The sequence below is a fragment of the Pelophylax lessonae genome (genome assembly GCF_965119305.1).
Source record: "Pelophylax lessonae genome assembly, chromosome: 2".
Lineage (NCBI taxonomy): Eukaryota > Metazoa > Chordata > Amphibia > Anura > Ranidae > Pelophylax > Pelophylax lessonae.
Genome location: NC_138769.1, coordinates 437201027 through 437226598, shown reverse-complemented (window position 1 = coordinate 437226598; position 25572 = coordinate 437201027). Strand labels below are relative to the sequence as shown.

At 41.9% G+C, this 25572-nt stretch overlaps 1 protein-coding gene across 1 annotated transcript in view; it reads left to right on the top strand.

The window, feature by feature from the left end:
• The window catches only part of LOC309547479 (uncharacterized protein), a gene marked incomplete at its 5' end in the record, with an annotated part of 85480 nt that overhangs the window by 12426 nt on the left and 47482 nt on the right, over positions 1 to 25572 (top strand). The window contains 3 exons of the mRNA XM_082247344.1: positions 1427 to 1612; positions 8004 to 8091; positions 20881 to 21056. Of these exons, the coding sequence (XP_082103470.1) occupies positions 1427 to 1612; positions 8004 to 8091; positions 20881 to 21056 (450 nt within the window). The remainder of the gene's footprint in view (positions 1 to 1426; positions 1613 to 8003; positions 8092 to 20880; positions 21057 to 25572) is intronic.

Genomic DNA, 25572 nt, shown 5'->3' with positions numbered 1-25572 from the left:
TGCACATTTTTATGTCTGTTCTTTTATATTAAACTAACAATGCTTTTAGTCTGAAACATATGTTGCAATGATTACCATTTGTTGATCTATTAGATGATAATAATGCTGTAGATAATATGGATTAGAACGGTTAAGTGCTTTTTCCTTAAGTAAGCACTTGGCAGCTCTGTAGAACAATAGAACTCAATGCTATACGCCTGTGAATTGTATTTATTCCATGCCTTAAAGTGTATTTCCACTTTTGCAGCTACATTTGGATAACACAACTTTAAAATTGGTATATGTTTCCTTTTACACAGCATAAAATATATACTAATTGCTGCTTACTGTTCTCTTCTGAAAACTCTAAAACTGAAGTTTTCTCCTAGTATGTAATGTTAAGAAGGGGGCTGGGGAGTTATGTTTACTATAAATAACCAGAGTTGTATAAAGTACTCGAAACCCATACTGGAGTAAAAGTACAAGTGCTCAATCAAAAAGTGACTTGAGTAGAAGTGGAAGTGCTCGATCAAAAAGTGACTTGAGTAGAAGTACTAAAGTATTCAACATTTTTTGTACTTAAGTATTGCAATTAGTTTTTTTTAACATTTTGCTACTCAAGTACTGAAAGTAAAAGTACAAGTACTTTGTTATGTAGTTATTAAAGAAAGAAGTCAAAAGTTTGAACATCATATTGTTTTTTCATTATTTCAAATGCAGCTTTTATTTATACATACAGTAGCATCTATTTTCGTATGCGCTGATAATACACATGTTTTGCGCTTCATGAAACCTGCCATCTACTGCTCTGGCAGTGGTAATTTTTATAATTGTAACGAGTAACTATGCAGCACAAAAAAAAATATTGGAGTAGAAGTATTGAAATTATTGAAAAAATGTAGTGAAGTAAAAGTGGAAGTAGGAGAAAAAAATTCTACTCCAGGAAAGTACAGATACCGCCTTTCGGTACTTAAGTACAGTAGTGAAGTAGTTCTACTTAGTTACTATACATCTCTGTAAAATAACCCTGTCTTTACTGTGCTGGCAGATCTTGTTATTAGTTGTAAACTAAATTTCAATAGTCTGTCTTAACAACGGGTTAAAGATTTCAGGGCTTGGAAGCTACATTGTATGCTACTTAGAGGAAACTCTTTGACGGTAGGGACAGACTGAATTTCCTCTTATTTTCAAATTCTTCAGAGTGGCTTGCAGTCTGCCCAAAGCCTGCTCCAAATAAACACCTGGAAAAGGAGAAATATTTTTATAAAAAATATTTTTAGGTATGCTGTGTGAATGGGAACACATAACAGACATACTATGGTTTTTTTTTTATGTTTTACCGCACAAGCAGACATACATTTAAAGTGAATGCACGTGTGCTATACATAGCACAGTACTGGTTAACTGATATACTGTATGTATTTTTTTTCTTTTTGCTGCATTTTAGGTTGCAGAATCCAGTGGGGCTCTGAATATCTCTATGCCCCTCCTGAAATCAATACTCATGGAACGAGAGGCCAAAATAAGTGACCTGAGCAAAGAAATTAGGAGAATACAAAGTGAAAACCTACGACTTTTGGATGAAAAGCAGCATCTTCTGTCTGAAAATAATAGGCTGCGAAAACAAGTTGAGGTAGACAATAAAATTGTTTCCCTTTAGAATTTCACATTTTTCATTTGTCAAATACATTTACATTTACATTTAGATCAGTAAAAGCCTTCTTAAATGTTAGTATTTACATTATCATACGGAGGTTTTAACAGCCATTATCAAACTTTAAGCCCCGTACATACTAGAGCATTTTCTTTATACACACAGATTGCTTCCTGGCACTCGATGCAGATAAAGTGTATTGAGCTGAATGTTCATGCAATACACAAGTGCCCTCAGCTCGGGAATATACAGGTTAGAGAGAGAAATGTTTCTGCCAATCAAATCTAGAACTAGAACAATAAAATAGGGTTTTAATTCTGTCTGTACATTCCTTATCTTCCCATTTTCCCCCGTTGTTGCTTGGCCATTACTAATGTGGACAATATCATGATTTAAATATACCAAACAAAACAAGTAAGCCTGCTCGTTTACAGCTTGCCAATATTCAAAAGCAACAAAAATGTCTAAGCATTTGCAAACACTGAACAATGTATTGGTTAAAGCTGAATTCCAAGCAAACCGCTAAATACACAGATGAAAAACATACATGGGTGCTGTTTTACCTGCTAAAGGCTTTTTTTTTTTTTATCCATCCAGTTCTAAAATTTACATAGCTCTGCCACACAGAACAGCTCTGCCTAAAAGGGCAGGCACCCAGATTATTTTCTCTACTGCAGTTAAAGCGGACCTTCAGCCAATAACATATTCTTTCTTGCTAGGGGGATGATGTGAATCCGGCCTACTGCCTCCTGGGATATTACTACTATTATTATTAATTTTATACAGGATTTATATAGCGCCAACAGTTTGCACAGAGCTTTACAACATGAGGGCAGACAATACAGTTACAAAACAATTAAATACAGGAGAAATCAGAAGGCCCAGCTCGTTAGAGCTTACATTCTAGAAGGGAGAGTCAAGTGAAACAAAAGGTTATAACTGTGGGGGATCAGCTGATAGAGAAAATGAAAATACAGTCATTAGGTGTGGGTAGGATAGGCTTCTCTGAAGAGGAGGGCTTTCAGGGAATGCCTGAAAGCTAATAGAGTAGGGGATAGTAGGACAGATTGGGGTAAGGAGTTTCATAGGATTGGAGAGGCTCTGGAAAAGTCCTAGAGGCAAGCATGGGAGGAGGTGACGAGGGAACTAGAGAGCAGGAGATTTTCAGAGGAAGGAAACAAACGATTGGGTTGGTATTTTGAGACTAGGCTATTGATGTAGCTGGGGGCTAAGTTGTGAATGGCTTTGTAAGTTGTTGTTAGTATTTTGAATTTAATTAGTTGGGTGAGTGGAAGCCAGTGGAGGGATTGACAGAGATGAGTAGCAGACAGTGAGCGATTGATAAGGTGGATGAGTCTGACAGCAGCATTCATGATGAATTGAAGGGAGGATAGCCTATGTAAAGGTAAGCCAATGAGAAGGGAGTTGCAGTAGTTGAGGCGAGAGATGACCAGGGAGTAAGTTAAGAGCTTTGTTGTGTCATTGGCTTGAAAGGGGCGTATTTTGGAGATGTCGCGGAGGTTGAGGCGGCAAGATTTGGACAGCAATTGGACATGGAGCTTAAAGGAGAGTTCAGAGTCCAGGACTACACCTAGGACCTTGGCATGTGGAGATGAGGTAATAGTTGTGCCATCGATTTTGACAGAGAGATCAGGGGAAGGGGCACATGGTGGAGGAAAAATTATAAGTTCGGTTTTGGATAAATTGAGTTTGAGGAAGTGGTGTGACATCCAGACAGATATATCTGCTAGTAAATTAGTGATACATGAGGAGACAGAGGGAGTGAGTTGAGGGGTAGAGAAATAGATTTGGGTGTCGTCTGTGTAGAGATTGTATTGGAAGCCATGGGAAGCTGATCCAGAGAAGAGGTGTAGATTGAAAATAGGAGAGGTCCAAGAACAGAACTTTCGAGGTCCCCAACAGAGAAAGGAAGAGGAGAGGAGGATGTAGAATTGTAAGTAATGCTAAAGGTGCGGTTGGATAAGTAGGAAGAGAACCAGCAAAGAGTACAGTCACAGAGACCAATGGTGTGGAGTTATTTAAGGAGGAGGGGGTGGTCAACCGTATTAAAGGCAGCAGAAAGGTCCAGGCATAGGAGTACAGAACAGTGTCAATTGGATTTGGCCATTAGCAGATTGTTTGTTAGTTTTAGGAGAGCAGTTTCTGTGGAGTGTTGAGGATGAAATCCAGACTGAAGGGAATCAAGAAGGCTATTTTCGGCAAGGTTGTCGCTTAGTCGGCTGTAGACCAGACGTTCAAGGAGTTTGGATAAAAAAGGGGAGCAAGGAAATGGGGCGTAGGTTGTTAAGATTGGTTTGGTCCAGTGAGGGCTTTTTAAGTATGGGGCTAACTAGTGCATGTTTTAGAGAGTTGGGGAAGATGGCAGAAGAGAGGGAGAGTTTGAAGATGTGAGTTAGAGAGTGTAGAATAGAGGCAGAGGCTGAGCGTAGTATTAGCGAGGGAACAGGATACAGAGGGAAGGGGGTTAGCTGGATGTCAGCAAGTAGTTTAGTAACCTCGTCTATAGCAGTGGGGTTGAATGAGGGAAGTAATGATTGTACCTGTGGGCTTGAAGTGTGAAGCGTGGAGGGTATCTGAACAGCATCTCCTCACAAATTGTATCAAATCTTCAGTTTTAAAATTAATTAGCGATCTCCTTGGCAGTGAGTGAGTTAGTGGGTGGAGGCAGTAGATTACAAAGTAGAGAGTTGAAGGTAGAGAAGAGTTGACGGGGACGGGACAATAATCTGTTTATAGGAGTGATATCCACATTACACATCTCAGGAGCCAGTCCTACTGATGGGTGCATGGGTGCTGCAAAATTCTGCATGAGTGCAGATGTGCTGCAGGACATTGGAACCCAGCATAGACCTGAAGCATATCCGCACTCTTGTGTGGTGGTTTCCACACATGCATGAAGACGCTGCAGGTACCAAGTTCCCAGATACCAACGTTGTGTGCACATATTTAGGAACCCCCCACCTGCATGTGCACAGATGTGCCACTGGTCTCTGCAGGGTCCCAAAGACCTGGAAGAGACCTTTGGCACATCTGTGCATGCACAAGATACTTAAAGATGGCACAGCAGGAGAGGAGGGGCAGGGTCAAGATACCAGGGAACTGAATTCTCTTAATTATGAGGAGCTCCAGTCATTTTTGTGTTTATTAAAAGTCAGCATCTACAAAAACTCATCACTTATCAAGACCAGGTACCCCCCCCCCCCCCAAAGTTCCATTTGGAGAAGGGGGGGGGCCTTAAAGCAGAACTTCCTCTTTTGGGTGGAGCTCCACTTTAGGGAACAACATTTTTGTTCCTTACCCATGCTACAACTGGATAGTGAAGGAGAAGCAATAGACTGATGAGCCTATTCCTCAGTCACTCTGCCCTGTCTTTTCGGCATACTTCTTGTTAACACATGAATACCTCCCTTCCACAGTTGGATCTCTGCTATACAGGGGATGGCAGGAAGCTCATGCCAAAAGAACTTCAAACAGTAAGGCTTCACATAAATATAATCTTTATTGTCTCCAATAACTTCTATTGCACAGGGAAAGCAGACATGACACTCCACCTCTTGACTTTCTCTGACGTATTTTGTACCTCCTAGTCATAGAGTCATCAGACAAGACTAAGCCCAGATAGCAGGGGTGGGAGGTGGAGTGCCCTTTATGCTTGCCCTGTAAAATAAAGTTTGTTGAGGACATTACAGATGTACATATACAATATGCAGCCTTACTGTTTGAAGTAATTTTGCTTGTGGGAGATTTGTACCAATGGCTGGTGACATGGAGCAATGGAGGGGCTTGGGAGCAGTTCCAGGGGATATCATAATTCACAAGAAACAAATACCAAGTGAAATTCAAATATATATATATAGTGCTTATATTTAGGAAATACATGAGTGATGTATTAAGTGTAGCACCCTCTAGTGTGCTACTAGTGTAAGAGTAAGCAAAACATAGTTTGGCTCATGGTTAAGCATGAGTCATGAAATCTGAGTCAGGGTTTACTTGTATTTAGGATGGATGACTCATGCAGGTAAGTCTCTGCTGGGGAGTTTGGCATGGGGCTAAGTCAACCCCAGGGGCGGACTGACCATTCGGGGATTAGGGCACTGCCCGAGGGCCCAGTGTAAGTAGGGGGCCCCATGAGAGGCTACACACTACAGAAAGAAGCCAGGAACTTCCATGCAGGCTATGCTGTGGTAGATATTTAAATGCCCACTCTATGTAGCTGAGCTGCAATTTGTAGGTGGGGCTTTGTGTGGCTTAAATGTGGACACAGGGGGCCCCATGATCTCTGATTGCCCAGGGGCCCCATGAGTTGTCAGTCCACCCCTGGTCAAACCTTAAGTATCGATGAGTCATGCTGGCAGGAGGAGGCGGGTGGATAATGGAGATGGAGTACTGAGGGGACTGTCAGTAGCCTTTGAGGTGAACACCCTAGTCTGGGGGGGGGTGCACTCTGCCTCTGGCTAGAGCTCAGGCTGGCCTGTGAGGATCCTGACAGCAGGAACAGTTTGGAAGGAGTCTTCCCTGAGAGGCAGCGGGAACAAGGAGGACCGTGTGAGTACTACAACACAGTCAGGGACTTACAAGGGGAGAGACTGCCACATGTAACAGATCTCTCTGGAAGATAGTGGTGTGCTTAAATCTTTCTTAACCTTGTCCTAAGGGATCCCAGGAGTCAGTCGGGTAGACTGGTGAAGAGTCAGTCAGGTAGACTGGTGAACAGTCAATCGGGTAGACTGGTGAAGAAGCAGCCAGATGGGCTGGCATTTCCTGCAGTTGGTAGAGCCAGGACCTGTGTCTACAAGGGAGTTAGAGGTACTCCAGGATGCAGTTTACAACAAATTTTGCTACTTTCTAAAGAGACTGAGAGTTCCTTGTCCTTAAGGGGCTGTTGCATCTTTTCACTAAGGCTCCGTTCACATGTCAGCGTATGGATCACGGGCAGAACCGCCGCGGTTCCGCCCGCGATCCGGAGATTATTGCAAATCGCGGGACGCCTGTGCGTTGCCCGTTGATTTGCAATAGCCCCCCAAACGCTGAGCGATGTTGCCGCGATTTCCGCCTGCCGAATTGCGGTAACATCGCGCAAAAAAATTTGCGGGACGCATTACGCTCCAAAGAAGCTCTTGTACTTTTTTGGTCGTAATGCGTCCCGTGATTTTTTTTTTCGCGATGTTACCGCGATTCGGCAGGCGGAAATCACGGCAACATCGCTCAGCGTTTGGGGGTCTATTGCAAATCAACGGGCAACGGACATTTGCAATAATCTCCGGATCGCGGGCGGAACCGCGGCGGTTCTGCCCGTGATCCATACGCTGACATGTGAACGGAGCCTTAGAGACAGGCAATCTCTAAGGAGAGGAATCAATCAAAGTTGTACATCAGGAGGAAGTTGTCCCTGGTTTTGTTGCTATTAAGTTGGGCATCCCATAGTCCCTTTTCCCCCATAAGTTATTACCCTTAATAAATAATAGAAACTAAGCTCAAAGACTGTTCCTTGTGTCTGTAGAAAGTGTGGAGAATACTTGTGTCCTGGCTGTGCAGGAGTGCACATAAGAAATAAATAGGTGCATTAAAGTGTGTCTTTTATAGCTAAATTAAAGTGATACTAAAGTCTTGTTTTTTTTTGTATGAAAATAACAAACATGTTATACTTACCTGCTCTGTGCAGTGGTTTTGCACACAGCAGCCCTGATCCTCTTTTTCTCGGGTCCCTCTTTAGCGCTCCTGGCCCCTCCTTCCTGCTGAATGCTTCCACAGCAAGCAGGTGGCTATGGGAGCACCTAAGCCAAGCTGCAGCTCTGTGTGTCCATTCAGACACAGAGCTGTGAATCGGCCCCACCCCCTCTCTTCTTATTGGCCAATGGCACCCGCTGCTGTGTCTCAGTCAATCAGGAGGGGGAGTCCCAGAAAGCAGAGTCTCTCATACAATATTGCTGGATAGAGATGGGCTCAGGTAACTATTAGGGGGGCTGCTGCACACAGAAGGTTTTGTATCTTAATGAATAGAATGCATTAGGATAAAAAAAAAAAATTCTGCCTTTACAACCACTTTAAGCTTTAACACTTAACCATATAATGAGCATGCACAAACAGTGAATTCTACTGTTTCAACTTCAGCACATTTGTGGTTAGCTCACCCAGGGGTCTAGGGCGAAAGTGTTGGATGCATAAGGTGACAGGTAGGTAATAAAACCTTTTTTTCAGGGCTGCATTTGTTTTTGTTTTTTAGATGGCAACAGAGTCTCTTCAAAGTCCAGTTTTTAGCCTACAGATTTGCTGAATGTAATGTAGAACAGTAATAAAAACAATCTAAGCTTTTGCAACTTCCTAATACTCACTTCTCTTTTCTCTGTAGTCTACAACATTTAACAAGGAAAGAAAAGCACAGGATGTTTTTGATTCATTTGACCCAAGCTCTCCTACAGTTCTTCAGAGACAAATCAGTAACGTATAGTTTGTGTTGCATTTTTTGAAAACGGTATACAGTATTATAATCCTTGTTTATGTCATATCACATCATTACCTGTAGCTGAGTGCCATACCTGTAAAAAAGCCATTTTTTTTGGATAGAGTAGGGAAGGTTTGGAAACCCTGTTTGATGCTTACTGACATCCTAGGCTCCACTGGAGATTTTCAAATGTGGGCCTAGCAACATCAATGGACAGTCTATCCTACTATTAAGTGCTAGGCCAATGGCACAGAGTACATCTATGTATTGGAATGGGTAACCAGTGGTAGACAGTCCAAATATTTCCAGCATGGGTTACCAAAGTTTCCTGTAACTATGATGTTTGTGGTATCTGTTACCTTGTGTAACTTCTACATGGCTTAGATGTAATCCAAATCTGTTCATACCATAGATTTTAGATCATATTTGTGATCATTCAGTAAGACAGTTTGATAAATAAGGATGGCATGCAAAGAAGCATATAGTTAACTTCACGCAAATAATATTTTTACTGGCTACTGCACTTAGATCATTGTTGGGTAAAGTAGTCTATTTATATGTACAGGTACCTATAGGCTAGGTACCTGTTGCCTCAATGCAAACTGGATAGCTGGTGACTATATCCAGCACATAAACATGGCAGATCACTATCGGTGGTGGTATAGAGAGGGCAGAAAGAAGGAGCAAAGCAGAACAGGCAGGTGCAACTGGTGCTGCTTATTACTGGTAGTAACATTAGTATCTGGGGAAGAGAATAAACACTAGGGATTTTAAGGGCACGTTATCACAGGATTGACAACAGAGTCTGTGGCAGGGGAGAAACAACAGAGATTTCAGTCTGCTTATAAAAAGGGAGGAACTATTGAATTTAGAGCAGGGGAGAAATTATGGCCAGGTCATCACAGGTGAGAACAATAGCATTTTGGGCAGGTTATCGCAAGGAGGAACAAAGCAGTTGGAGAAGGAGAGTGCAGGTGATTGCAGGGTGGGATAAAGGCAGGTAGGGCAGGGGAGGAACAAGGAAGGTGGGACAGGTTGCCACTGGAAGAAACAATACCAGTTGGGACAGGGGAATAACAATTTTTGATAGGTTATTACAAGTAGGGACCACTGCAGCTAAAGCAGGATAAGAATAATAGACATTGTGTTTTTTTTGTTTTTCTTTTAGAAGGAACAACACTAGTTGTCGCAATGGAAGGAACAATAAAGCTTGGTGTAGCATATCACAATGCGGAACAATAGCATTAAGGGCAGGGGATAAACCATGAATAATAGGACAAGGCATCACAGGGAGGAACAATAGCAGTTGGAGCAGGGGAGAAAAAGGGAATTGGGGGGCAGTTTATCACAAGGGTAAACAATAGCATTTGGGGCAGAAGAGAAATAATATAGGCTTGGGACAGAATAACTCATGGAACAAAAAAAAAAAATCTGGTGCAGGGAAGAAGGAATAGACACTGGGCTGGATATCATTGGGAGGAACAACATAAGCTGGGAAAAAGCAGGAGATAGTGTGAAAGGATATCAGAGGGAGAAACAATAGCAGTAGAAGCAGAGATAGAAACAATAGTGTTTGGGACAAGGGAGAAACAAAGATTGGGGCAGGATAGACAGACAGGAACAATGCCATCAGGGCCAGGGAGAAATGATAGATTTGGCGTGGGTTATCACTGGGAGAAACAATATAAGTTTAGAGAAAGCAGGGTATAAGGTTCATGGAACATTACAAGATAAATGTAACCCATGCATTCCATGCCACAACAGTGGCGACCCCTTGGCTTGCCAACTACCCCATCCCAAACCAGAGCCTGCAGTGGTACCAAGCACTTTTTATACTCCGCTCACGCTCACTGTTCATCCCAGTCCATAACAGACTTAGAATCATAGGTGTGCGCAGCCAAATGCATTAGGGTGTGCACACCAAAGCTCAAACACACACTACCGATCCCACACGATGTTCATTCAGAAAGGGAGGGGGCCGACAAATTATATATTTACCGGCCCCTTTCCCCACTCATCCTAAAACCTCCCCACAGCAACAGCCAGCTGGAGAGGAGAGGAGGGAAGTCAGAAGAGCTGTGAGGGTAAGGGGGAGGGGAGCCAGGGCAGTAGGGGGAATCTGTGCTGCACAGGGTGATTAGGGTGTGCCTGGGCACACCTGGCACACCCTGTGCGCACATCTATGCTTAGAATGTTCAGTCAAGTTTAGATTGTGTTTTAACAGCTATACTTTAACATAACTTCTTAGAAAAAAATTGTTTTTTCACAAAGAGGCATTTCTAACATGGTGGCTTGAAGCAGTATTTTTTTTTCCTTATTTTAATTTTTATTTAATTTCAGACAGTTACATCTTAATACATTTACATAATTTCTCCTTATATACTCAAGAAGAGAATAGAAAAAAAAAAAAAAACAACAGCATAGAAGATGCAAACATCCTTTCAATCCCTCTCCTCACACCCTCCCCCACTCCCCACAACCCACCCTTGTTGCCAATGGTCTTTGTCACCTATCCCTTATTACTTCGCCTCAGCCTTCTATCATTTCCTCATTAAAACTTCTAGTTTTTTTTAAACTCTCTCCAAATCCCCCAGATCTTTTCATGTCTATCTAATCCCCCTTTCTCTTTATGACTTAAATATTCCATTTCTTGTATAAATTCCACTCTCCTAAACCATTCTTTAATTGTTGAAGCCTCTGGTTCCTGCCATTTCTTTGGTATTGCCCCCTTGGCCGCCACCGGCAGACCAGGGATCAATGTATTTCTGTATTGTTTAATCGGTTCTTTAACATTATGGAATAAACACACCCATGCATCTTCCTTAACCTCAGTTCCTACTTTATCTTTTATTAACTGCCTGATCTTTTGCCAAATTTCCATCTTGATATATGGGTCATTGTACCAATCTGGGGGCATTTTTCTGGTTTTATTTACTTTCTCAGGGGGTTATATACCACCTCACCAGGCTTTTATAATTCAGCTCTAGTGAGCTTATATCTGTTGTTACCTTATGAACTGCTTCCACTACTTTCTTTATTTGTTGGGTCTCCAGACATCTGGCTAATTCCTCTCCCTATTTTTGCTTCTGTCTTTTCCATAAACAGACGTTCAAAAGGGTATAAATCCACTCCTGATCTAATTGGTTGAGGTAATTTCATAATAAAATATCTTAACTGGAGGTACCGCCATTCATTCAAATTCATCAGATTCTCCTTTTGTTTCAAATCCTGATATGTATTTATTTTCCCCTTACTTAATATATCTTTGGTGAGTGGATTTTAGATGAAGGGGCACAAATAAAACTGTTGTTTATTCCCTGGAATTAAATAATTTGTCCCAGCTAGTGCTATTAAAGGTGAATTGTATTCCCACTTGGCCAACCTATTTATGTAATCCCATACCCTAAAAACATTCCTAGTCAAATCAGGTGTCTTCCCTCCCATCTTTCTATATTTACATGGTACCCAACTATATATTACCCAAATTTGTTTCACTCATTGTGTTCTCTATTGTGACCCATGCTTTTTTACTGATTTTTTTTTCCCCATTCTACTAACCGTGACAATTTTACTGCATTATAATATTTTTTTAAGTCTGGTGCTGCTAATCCACCCTGTGCACTATCTCTACATAAAAAAAAAAATGTATTTAATCTGTGGTTTCTTTTTTGCCAGATATAATTAACTATTAAGGTTTTAAGTTTTTTAAAATAAATCTGTGGGACACGTATTGGCAATATCTGGAATTTATATAAAATCTTCGGTACTATCACCATTTTTTTACCAGATTTATCCTCCCCAACCATGAAATAGGCTTCGATTTCATCCTCCTTATCTCTTGTTTAATTTCATTCAGTAGTGGGACGTAATTTACTTGGAAGAGATCCCACAGATTTGCTTTTAAATTTATTCCAAGATATTTAAGTACATTTTCCCCCATGTAAATGGAAATTCTGATTTCAAGTTTAACTCTTCTTTTTTTACTTGTACTCACGTTTAATATTTCCGATTTGGTTGGGTTTATTTTCAGATTAGACAAAGCTCCATATTTTTTAATTTCTTTCACCAGGTTTGGTAATGTTATTCTTGGATTGGCTACATAGAATAATATATAATCTGCGTATGCGGCCGTTTTATGATCAACCTCCCCAATTTCTATTCCCTCTATATCTACGTTTTTCCTAATCAAGAGAGGAATAAGAGACATACTCTCAATGTATTGATGCCACATCCCAAATAAATGTGTACTGAAGGATTGAAAGGGGAAAGAAGAAAAATCCTCATTCCCCTTATATAGATAACTGGACTTTTAAGGCATCTTGCTGGCTGATCCCAAAAGGAATTAACACTAACAAATAGATAAAACCAAATTTATTTGATACAAAAGACACATAGGTATCCAAATTTTACAGTTATCCAAGTAACAGATGGAGCGATCAAAGGAACCATAACTGATTTAATGAGCCGTTTGCAGTTTTACTGTACCGGCCATGTGTACTTACACGTGTATGGCTTAATCTTTGAGACAAGCATATGCTACTGGCAGGATCAACCACGTAAATCAGGTAGATCGCTCCATCTGTTACTTGGATAACTGTGGTAATTCTAGAGCTAAAACATGCCGACGAGCGCTGACCCCAAGGGATGTGTGCATTTATCAGACCAAAACCAATCCAGGGGCCTGGGGGGCCCCGGCCTCCCCTCCCCGGCTACTTTGGTGACTCTAGATAACCTCGGGCCGATCGCACGTTCCTGTATACTCCACAGAATCGCCTGAGGAAGCTATGAAGCGAAACGCGTAGCGATTCTTTGGTCATTATCCAGTTACAAGTGAACCCTGTATATGCGACAAAAGTTTGACCATTTTTATGGTCTGGATATCATGTATTTAATGTTCTACTCTGCATTGCAGAAGGGTTCCCTCTGACAGAGGAGCATATTGTTTTATGATTGGTAGGGTAAAATGGCGCTGCCAAATGGTAAGAATAAATATGCAGGAGATCAATGTTCCTTATATACACTAAGCAAATATAAACAGGGCACCTCGCTTAAATCACAAATAATATTTTAAACATCTACCTATCAATTTAAAAGCAAAAGGGACTAAATGCTTAAAAAAATTAAATCCACAGACATTTATAAAAATAAAACATTAGCGTGTAAACCTAATGTGACTGGGAAAATTGCCTTAAAACCAATAAATAAGGTGCCAAATATAAATGGTGTTAAAACGTTAGTGAGATATAAATTAAAGTGACTTGTGCTATTAATATAGTTGGACACTAGGTGGCAGTGATGGTGTCTTATATTGAAAACTAAAATGGCAGTGATAGTGCTTATATAAATATAAATAAAAGTCTTATTTCCAGGTGAAAACTCTAATAAGTATGTGTAGTGCTTAGCACTAGGTGAAAATATATATAAAATTAGATAAAAAATTCCCAAGTGTTAGCATACAAACAACTCAGATGTGTAAGTGATATCTGGTGATTACAGATCAAATATTCCAAAAAAAGTCCAAAGAAAGTAACTAATGTTGAAAAAAATGTCCAAAGCGTACAATATTAGAATAAATATATAAAAGTGCAGTGGTGCAAAAAATGCAGACAGGAAACTCCTAGGGGGAGAGAAGTAAGTCCCAATGGTGGATTCAGGATGTGGGTGCTGGGTGAGGAAATTCCGTGCTCCCCTCTCAATAAAGCCCGCACTCACCAGAGAGCGGCATCCCTACAGGGGTAACCAGCGTTGTAACTGTAGGGGAACTCCCTTGGTAACTCTCGGTTATGTTCTCCGCTCCTCCCAGGAAATAAGACTTTTATTTATATTTATATAAGCACTATCACTGCCATTTTAGTTTTCAATATAAGACACCATCACTGCCACCTAGTGTCCAACTATATTAATAGCACAAGTCACTTTAATTTATATCTCACTAACGTTTTAACACCATTTATATTTGGCACCTTATTTATTGTTTTTAAGGCAATTTTCCCAGTCACATTAGGTTTACACTCTTAATGTTTTATTTTTATAAATGTCTGTGGATTTAATTTTTTTAAGCATTTAGTACCTATTGCTTTTAAATTGATAGGTAGATGTTTAAAATATTATTTGTGATTTAAGCGAGGTGCCCTATTTATATTTGCTTAGTGTATATAAGGAACATTGATCTCCCGCATATTTATTCTTACCATTTGGCAGCGCCATTTTACCCTACCACTTGACACTATATTTTTGGGGTAGGCTGCAGCCATTCAAAACGTTTTATTTGTAACCATTTGCGCAGAATTTTCTTTACACCATTGTTTTATGATTGTCTTTGTATACTGATTTTGTATTCTATGTTACCTATGTGTCTTTTTGTATCAAATAAATTTGGTTTTATCTATTTGTTAGTGTTAATTCCTTTTGGGATCAGCCAGCAAGATGTCTTAAAAGTCCCATTATCTATATAAGGGGATGAGGATTTTTCTTCTTTCCCCTTTCAATCCTTCAGTATACATTTTTTCCTAATCCTCGACAAAAGTTGTTCTAGTGATAACACAAACAGAATAGGGGATAATAGACATCCTTGTTCCATTTTTCATAACAAAAGGGAGTAACAATTTTCCATTTACTTTGACCGCCGCAGTTGGACAGTTATATAAGGCATTAATCCACTTCATCATTTTTGGTCCTACTCCGATCACTTCCATTGTGGCCATCATAAAGCCCTAGTCTACCCTGTCAAAGGCTTTTTCGGCATCAATTGACAGAAGAAGACCCTGGTATTCGCATCTCCACATTTTTTGCATAATTAATAACATCCTAATCCCATTGTCTTCACGCAGTATTAAACCACAAAGGCAACATTTTATTATATTGCAGCTTATTAAGTCTTAGATGTGATGGCTACATTTGTTTTATTTAGGCTTTCTTTCCTTTATTTTTATCTGGTGATCCAGCCAGTAGGTCTGTTTCAAAAACAAAAAAAAACAAGCTCTTATTATCCAGATGTATCAGTTTATAGGGATGGGACAAAGCATTTAACAGTGGCAGGGGTGCTTACAATAATCAGCTATTACACATTTATGTAAAACCTTTAGCTCAAAAGGAAAAATGTTTGCTATACCTGCCTCTAAAGTGTTAATTGGAGTTTTGCTTCAATTTGCTAGTGTATCTAACTATGCTAAGACATCTAACACTCCCCTACTTCCAGGCTGACAATGCTGCTGTCCAAATATGCCCCCTGCGCTCCTTCATCCAGAGTGGATGCACTTTGATAAATGAGGTGTGTTACTGGCAGGATCACCAGGTGAAAAAAAGGGGAAAAAATCATAAAGAGTTTCAATAGACTAACATTTCAGGATTGCTAGTACGCTAGGTGCTTACAGTGTCATAGGTGTTCGGTTAGTCTTGTAAAGAGGTGGAAACTCTGTCCTTTTTGTCCTCGGGAGGCTTTTCTGAACTAAGGGCAAAGTCCTAATAGGAAGGGTACTCCCAACACTTTTAACTCACTATTCTGGTGCACTTAGGGGTCCTCAAACTTGTACCCAAATTAAATGTTCCTGCGTGACATATGCATGTGTCTTGTTACGCTGGAAGGCTGACCCACTTCCCTGGAGGGGCAGCCATGAGGACCAAACTGACATAATGATAGCTGTCCCTTCTGTTTTTCCATCCAGGACTCTGCTGCTGTGACTCAGCACCTGTCTTCGACAAAATGGCTGATAAAATATTGGGAGACCTCCGTGTCCAATTAAAACACAGACCTCTCAAAACCCATAGCAGGGGACACATTAGTGCTATGCTGCACTCCTTTTATAAAAAGTTTCTACACAGATTAATTGTGCACATGTGGAGACATCAAGAGGCACATGGGAACATAACAGCAGAAAATTCTCCCAAGGAATTACACCACTGGGTCCTAACACCTTGCTACAGGCAGCTGGGGGAAAAAGAGTAATGATTCCTGATTAGCTAAGATGCTGTTTATTACAGAAAGGTATAACACTCGTTAGGGAAAGCTTTTTAATGTGCTCCGCCATTATTCCAACTAATGGTGGTCATGCAGTGGTCATATACAGGTTCCATAGATATGAGAAATGAGCCAGATGCATAGCTGGATCAGGCTGAAAACAGCCAGGTTTAAAGACTGTCATCATTTCTATGTGTAGGTATAAATCGAGTCGGAGTCATTGTCATTCCTAGCACTTAGAAGGAATAAACGTTATTCTCGAACAAATAAATGATGCTTTTAAAATTAGTTTAACATTTTGCTCGTGAAGCGGTCTGATGCCCTTACTTGCAAGTGAACTGCGACAAAACAAAGTACATTTGTTCCTTGATAAATAATAAGATTGCTTTATTTTGCAATTATTTGTGCCATTAGAAAGGCTAGGTGAGGTTAAAACTGAAGGGAACAATTCATCAGTCAGAACATTTAGAGACCTTTGAAATGATGTGTTATAGAGCAGTAATACATTTTAAATGTATGTCTACATTTATCAAAGTGGCAAGAGTAATACAGAGATCTGTAATTAATATAAAAGCTAGATATATTTACAGGTGGTAGGATAGTTGTACAACTTTTATTATGTAGCAATATTTCCAGGCATTTGGCCTGATGTGGGTCTGCCATGGTCACCAGTAACACCAACAGCACATTTAAGCTGATTACCCAAATTTGTGATCTGAGACAATGAACAGTCCGGCATCTTTGGTTTGTTTTGTTTATTTTATATGGGGATGGGAGAAGGGAATGAGTGGGATACTCCTCTGGCTCAACTATGTACAAATTGGGACACTTGAGCAAAAATGCCTTTCAGCGCTGACTTGACGCCGGCTGGGGGCCGACCAACGCTTGCTGAACTGTATTGAAAACTGACTTCTGACACTCTGGTTAGCTCAAAAGTCCTTGGCTGTACTGAAGACTAACTTCTGATGCTCTGGTTAGCTCAAAAGCCTTTGACACTGCTCCCTCCAGTCCTTCCTGACTGAGGTAGCCTCTTGTAATGCTGCTGCAACTCTTAACACTGTACACACTGCACTGTACACTTCAGGGCCCAACCACTGGCACCCCCTTTTACTCTTCAAGGTCAACACTTCAAGGTCAACACTGGCACCCCTTTACTTTGCTCCTGCATCGTCTAGCTAGCTCCCGGATCCCTCTGACCTTCTCCGGAGTGGTCTCCTCTCACTAGGCAGACCCCCAGGGGCAGTTTGCAGTACTCACGACTGGGAATGCTTTCCTGAAACTCGTCCCCTCTCAGCTGCGCTGGTCCTCAGCACACCAGATCCTCTCTGGAGCTCAGCTCAGCCCTGTATCCCCTCAGGCAAGCCGCCTGGGATACCCAATCCTTCCTGTCAGGAGAAGAGACAGCCTTACCCTGCCTCCTGGGACTCTGCTTCCTGCCAAAGACCACCCGTCATGTGCTCCCCACAGACTTATACCCCCTCCCAGAATGCTCTGTGGCAGAATCTGCCCTTCCAGGATGAATACAAGCCCTGGTGTGCTATTGGTTAGGTTTACTCCACTGCCCAATCAGAGCCCTCATTGGGACACAGTGGGAAGACTCCCCAACTCAACAGGCACACCTGGGAACACATGTAAGCCTAGCGGAAAATCATGGCCCTGATGATAAGCAGACAAGACCTACTGCACTTTACCTAGCACCTACCTTGGAGGGTGCTACAATTATAAAAATAACATCTAATTGCATGTACTGTAGAACAGTAATGATATGTGTCTTCTGAAAACCAGAAAAAAAGTTGCATGAAAGCGATTGCTCCCACTTTCAGAAATAATAAAGAGGGACACATTTTGGCACACTTTATGGGCCCGAATACACAGACCACAAGGATCTATTTTGCAAAAAACATTGGCTAAACCACACAAAACAATATTCCAAAGTGCGCTGTCCTAATACAAATTAATTAATCTCATAAGAAAAACAGAAACGTGCCTTAACCACTTAAGCCCCGGAAGATTTTACCCCCTTCCTGACCAGGGGGTATTTTGCGATTCGGCACTGCGTGACTTTAACGGACAATTGCGCGGTCGTGCGACGCTGTACCTAAACAAATTTGACGTCCTTTTTTTTCCCACAAACAGAGATTTCTTTTGGTGGTATTTGATCACCTGTGTGATTTTTTGATCATGCGCTATAAACAAAAAAAGAGCGTCAATTTTGCAAAAATAGCAATATTTTTCACATTTTTTTATATGAAATTCACAAAAAAAAATGTAAAAATCTAAATTTTTTAACATTTTTGGGCAATTTGTTTTATGCTACATATGTTTGGTAAGAAAAATCGCAAAAAGCGTATTTTGATTGGTTTGCGCAAAGGTTATCGCGTTTACTAACAAAGGGAAAGATTTTTGTCATTTTTGTTGTTTTTTTTTAACACGTAATGGCGGCGATCTGCAATTTTTTTTGCAGTACTGCGACATTGGGGCGGACAGATCGGACCCTTTACTGACATTTTTGACACTTTTGGGGTTACCAGTGACATTTCTACAGTAATCAGTGTAATACATATGCACTGTTACTGTAAAATTACACTGGCAGTGAAGGGGTTAACTTTTTTTTGAGAGGGAGGGGCTGTGTGTGTCCCTGGGGGCATGATTCTAACTGTGATTGGCTGTGGCTTAGGCTGTAGGAACAATGATCAACGGTCCTACATAGTAGAACCGTATGATCATTGTTTCTACACAGGGGAGAATGACAGGCGGCTTGTTTACACTAGCCGCCTGACTTTCTCCCTCTGCAGAGTGACCGGCGGACATCAGGTGTACACCCCTAAGTTGAAATGTCCAAATTGGGCTCAAAGTGTCAATACTTTGTTTGGCCACCATTAATTTCCAGCACTGCCTTAACCCTCTTGGGCATGGAGTTCACCAGAGCTTCACAGGTTGCCACTGGAGTCCTCTTCAACTCCTCCATAATGACATCATGGAACTGGTGGATGTTAGAGACCTTGCGCTCCTCCACCTTCTGTTTGAGGATGCCCCACATATGCTCAATAGGGTCTAGGTCTGGAGACCTGCTTGGCCAGTCCATCATCTTTACCCCCAGCTTCTTTAGCAAGGCAGTGATCGTCTTAGAGGTGTGTTTGGGGTCGTTTTCATGTTGGGCCCAGTCTCCGAAGGGAGGAGATCATTCTCTGCTTCAGTATGTCACAGTACATGTTGGCATTCATGGTTCCCTCAATGAACTGTAGCTCCCCATCATGCAGCCCCAGATCATGACACTCCCACCACCATACTTGACTGTAGGGAAGACACACTTGTCTTTGTACTGCTCACCTGGTTGCCGACACACACGCTTGACACTATCTGAACCAAATAGGTTTTTCTTGGTCTCATCAGACCACAGGACATGGTTCCAGTAATCCATGTCCTTAGTCTGCTTGTCTTCAGCAAATTGTTTGCAGGCTTTCTTGTGCATCATCTTTAGAAGAGGCTTCCCTGTAGAATGACAGCCATGCAGACCAATTTGATGTGCGGCGTATGGTCTGAGCACTGACAGGCTGACCCCCCACCCCTTCAACCTCTGCAGCAATGCTGGCAGCACTCATACATCTATTTCCCAAAGACAACCTCTGGTTATGACGCTGCGAACGTGCACTCAACTTTTTTGGTCGACCATGGTGAGGCCTGTTCTGAGTGGAACCTGTCCTGTTAAACCGCTGTATGGTCTTGGCCACCATGCTGCAGCTCAGTTTGAAGGTCTTGGCAATCTTCTTATAGCCTAGGCCATCTTTAGGTAGAGCAACATTTCTTTGCCATGAGGTGCCATGTTGAACTTCCAGTGACCAGTATGAGAGAGTGAGAGTGATCACACCAAATTTAACACACCTGCTCCCCATTCACACCTGAGACCTTGTAACACTAAGAGTCACATGACACTGGGGAGGGAAAAACATTTTCACTTAGGGGTGTACTCCCTTTTTGTTGCCAGCGATTTAGACATTAATGGCTGTGTGTTGAGTTATTTTGAGGGGACAGAAAATTTACACTGTTATACAAGCTGTACACTCACTACTTTACATTGTAGCAAAGTGTCATTTCTTCAGTGTTGTCACATGAAAAGATATAATAAAATATTTACAAAAATGTAAGGGGCGTACTCACTTTTGTGAGATACTGTACATACAGTCCAGCTGTAATCAGTAACAGTAATAGATATCACGATAATGATCAACATATTACCAAGAAGTTAGAATGTTTATATAATGTGTGCATTCGTAATAAATGCTGTTTTAGCTTGGCGGAGAACTGTTGCTGCAGTTCAGTTTTGTTTGAAAAACGTACTATAACTCACTCATTACCCATACACTAGGTCATCAAACGCAGTACTCCCTTCATGGTCTGTATAATAAACAGATGCAATAGGGTTACTTTTTTTATGGCCTAAGAGATAAAACAGAAACCGCCTCAGAGAAATAATACCACTGGGACATCAGACAGATTAACAGTAGAGAGGTGATTTGACTGACCCTTGTCTTATACTAAAATACAGTTTATCAGAGTAGAGCTGTAAAGCCTATATTGTTTTTTTTATGTTGCTTTATGTAAGATGTCACAAACCAGAGACCTTATTACTGGCAAACCAAATTGACAAAATAATTTCAAGATTAGATCTAGTAACACCATATGTGTGCAGTCACAAATACTTTTAACTTTTTGCATTTAAATAAAAAAGTGAGCACCCATCAGGCTTATTATTTTTTCAGTCCTAATTAGGATCATTTGAATAAATAAACTGTCTAATTAAAGTGTATTGGTGCATATGTACAACAGGTAACCTCAAAAACCAGATTAATGACCTCCAAGAAGCCAATGAAAGCGCAGTATTGGAGTTATCTAAAGCCGATGAGGAGATCTGCCAGCAAAGAAAGGATCTAGCCAAGCTCAAAGCAGAATACCACCACAAGTTAGAAGATTCTCAGGAACAAATAAAGATTCTTACAGAAAAGGTAATATATGAAACTCTGAGATCTTATACCATTTATGAATATTTACATACAAACCAAAATTAGGCCCTTTCTGTATCAAACCCTCCTTTAGAATGGCAGTTTAAGCATGTCATTTAAAAAGCATGTTATAAACCAATTGGGTAGTGCTTATGATAGTTATCTTATACCTTACTTAACCCACGCAAGGCTGCATTCACACTGCCTATTATTGCAATGCACGCCAACAGTTTGTGCTGCAGTGCCCATTATTTTAATTGCCACCCCAAGACATACACACACCACACTATAATGGACAGATTTGAGCCCTCTGTGCTTTGTGGTGCTTTGCAAAAAAAAAAAAGGTGCAATTGCATTAGATTGGTATAATTTTAAATTTAATTTCAATTATAAATTGTGATGTGTTGCATCAACAGCATATATAAAACGAATAGACTCTCCAAACACAACAAAAATTTAACAAACAAAGTAATGTATTTTAATGCATGAACAATGTGAAAATAACAAGTTATTTATGTCTGGCACAAAAATCAGAAAAGGAATCAACTGTCTAATTTATCATGCCTGCCTTTTGAAATGATCACAAAAAAAAAAAAATGCTACTTCTACCAGCACTGCAACTGACTAAAGCCTAGTACACACTAGAAGTTTTTTTTGTTCAATCCAGCAGGGCTGAATGAAAAAAAACTGACAGCTCAGGAGGAGCCGCTTGTACTAACTATGTGATATTAGTACATAGATCTCCCCTGCTGCTCCATTGCGTTCTGAGAGGGGGGCGGCCCCCCACCAGAACACTCCAGTCAGCGCTCTCAGCCATTAGCTGAAGGCGCTGAGCGAGAGCCGATCGGCAGACATTTTTCAGGCATGCCCCTGCAGTACGCACGGGCCCCCACAGTATCCTAACTGCAGTACACATGGGCCGAATGTTGGACAGTTTCTACTGAACTGGCCAATGCCGCCTGGCATTCGGCCTGTGTGTACTAGGCTTTAGAGTTTAGGACAACTTTCTGCAAAACTTTTTAAAAAGCAATAAACAGCACATCAGGAAAAAAAACACAAAAATGCACAGGTGCAAATCCTAATGTTAAAGTCATTTTCATGTTAGGTTAGAGGTTAGAAACCCAGGTTTCTTTGATTACGGCCTTCAGCTCATCTGCATTGTTGGGTCTGGTGTCTCTCATTTTCCTCTTGACAATACCCCACAGATTCTCTATGGGGTTTAGGTCAGGCAAGTTTCCTGGCCAATCACGCACAGTGATACCATTATCATTAAATTATTGGTACTTTTGGCAGTGTGGGTAGGTGCCAAGTCCTGCTGGAAAATGAAATCAGCATCTCCATAAAGCTGGTCAGCAGAAAAAAGCATGAAGTGTTCTAGAATTTGCTGGTAGAGGGCTGCACTGACTTTGGATTTGATAAAACACAGTGGACCAACACAAGCAGATGACATGGCTAGTGTGAAGTTTCCACAGTCAGTGATGATTTGGGGAGCCATGTCATCTGCTGGTGTTGGTCTGTGTTTTATCAAGTCCAAAGTCAGCGCAGCCCTCTACCAGGAAATTCTAGAGCACTTCACGTTTCTCTCTGCTGACCAGCCTTGTGGAGATGCAGATTTCATTTTCCAGCAGAACTTGGCTCCTGCTCACACTGCCAAAAGTACCAATACCTGGTTTAATGATCATGGTATCACTGTGCTTGATTGGCCAGCAAACTCGCCTGACCTAAACCCCATAGAGAATATGTGGGGTATTGTCAAGAGGAAGATGAGAGACACCAGACCCAACAATGCAGACGAGCTGAAGGCGGCTATCAAAGCAACCTGGTCTTCCATAGCACCTCAGCAGTGCCACAGGCTGATCACCTTAATGCCACGCTGCATTGATGCAGTAATTCATACAAAGGGAGCCCCAACCATGTATTGAGTACATACTATACCGCACATGGATATACTTTGCAATAAGCCAACATTTCCGTTTTAAAAATCCTTTTTGTTTTTTTTATTTGTCATATGTAATATTTTAATTTTCTGAGATACTGAATTTTGGGTTTTCACTAGCTATAAGCCATAATCATCAAAATTCAAAGAAAAAATGCCTAAAATATATTACTCAGTGTGTAACCCATCTAAAAAAAAATATGAGTTTCACTTTTTAAATTGAATTACTGAAATACATTTTGATGATATTCTAATTTGATGAGATGCACCTGTAAATTATGACAACTTTCTAGTCCTTAATCACTGTATCTTAAAGTATTTTGCTTGAGTTGGTTTACCTGTAATTTAGTCTTTAAAATTACACATCTCAACCTTGACTTAAAACCGAAACTACTACTTAACCGCTTACCGCCCGCCCGGCGTCATATGACGGCGGAGCGGAGCGACCATTATCCTGGGCCGCCGTCATATGACGGCAGCACTTTAAGCAGGGCAGGCGCGCGATCGCGTGCGCGCCGCCCTGCACTGCCGGTGTCGGGGTGTCCCCGGGACACCCCCCGTCACCGGCAGGGGGGAAACAGCCAATGGGCGTGGCTGTTTCCCACGTGATCGGCTGTGTTCCAATGACACAGCCGATCACAATGGAGGCGCCCGGGAGATGACCGCGCATGCGCGATCGGGAGCGCGCAGCGCGGTCATGTCGGTGGCACTGTGTTCCGTAGGAACACAGCTGTCACCGGCAGTAGTAAACAGTCACTGACAGTGACTGTTTACTATGTGATCAGCTGTGAATCCATTCACAGCCGATCACAAAATGTAAATACAGAGCAGTAACTGACTGTTACTAGCTCTTCTCCCCTCACATAGTTTCCAGTGTGAGGACAGCAGAGCTAGAAACAGTGAGGTACTGCTCTGTACACCTTGTCACAATGTAAAAGCACAGAAATAAATGTCCCCACACAGTCCTTAGCCCCCCCCAATGTCACCTGTCACCCAACAGTCACCTCATCGGTGCCCAGAAATTGACACCCATAACGTTCACATGTGAGCGCAGCGATCGCGGGCAGAATCACAGCGATTCTGCCCGCGATACGGAAATCATTGCAAATCGCGGGACGCCTGTGCGTTGCCCGTGATTTGCAATAGCACCCCAAACGCTGTGCGATGTTGCCGCCATTTCCGCCTGCCGAATCGCGGTAACATCGCGCAAACAATGCATGACGCCCAAAAAAGGTACAAGAGCTTCTTTGGGGCGTCATGCGTTGTTTGCGCGATGTTACCTCGATTCGGTAGGCGGAAATCGCGGCAACATCGCACAGCGTTTGGGGTGCTATTGCAAATCACGGGCAACGCACAGGCGTCCAGCGATTTGCAATGATTTCTGGATCACGGGCAGAATCGCAGTGATTCTGCCCGCGATCGCTACGCTCACATGTGTACATAGCCTAAAGTTCACCGGTCACCAGAGAGTACCGCCGTGCACCATCGCCCGTCACCTGTCACCCATCAGTGACCATCGCCCGTCACCTGTCACCCCATCAATCACCGTCACCTGTCACCCCATCAGTCATCGTCATCTGTCACCCTATCAATCATCGTCACTTGACACCCCATCAGTGATCGTCACTTGTCACCCCATCAATCAACGTCACATGTCACCCAGTCAGTGATTGTCATCTGTCACCCCATCAATCATTGTCACTTGTCACCTCATCAATCATCGTCACCTGTCACCTCATCAATCATCGTCACCTGTCACCTCATCAGTCATCGTCACCTGTCACCCCATCAGTCATCGTCACCTGTCACCCCATCAGTCATTGTCACCTGTCACCCCATCAGTCATCGTCACCTGTCACCCCGTCAGTCATCGTCACCTGTTTGCCATATACATGCAATCACTTACTGACCGCCTAACGACTATATGCGTCGGCCATTAAAAGCTAAATACTGGGGTTATGGCAGCAGATAGCCCCCATAACCCCGGTATTTTTTGAAACGGCGGGCGGTTGGCTTTCAGATAAGGGTGGTCCCAGTGGCGGATTCGCCGCGGAATTACCCTTACGGTGCAGGGGAAGAGGTGCCCCCCCTCCTGCCGCGTCCCAGACGTTTTCCCAGCTTACCGGACCCGCCGGCAGCGGGGAAAACTATCCGGTCCCGGATCCTCAGAGACAGGAAGTCGAGTGAGGGCAAGATGACCCTCACTCGACTCTATGGTCTTGGAGAACCGGAGCTACGTCAAAAGATGCCTAGCAACCGGTTTAAAGGGCCGCTTTTTTTTTTTTCTTTTTTTTTTCCTCTTTCAACAATTTTTTTTTTTTTTTTCTTTTTTAGTGTAGTTGTGAGGTGTGAGGTCTTTTTCACCCCAGATCTCACAATAAAGAGGACCTGTTATGCCTATTTCTATTACAAGGGATGTTTACATTCCTTGTAATAGGAATAAAAATGATCAAAACATTTTTTTTTTTAAACTGTGTAAAAATAAAAAAATAATAAATAAAATAAATAGGAAAAAAAAAAAAAAATTAAAGCGCCCTGTCCCCGTTAGCTCGCGTGCAGAAGCAAACGCATACGCAAGTCCCG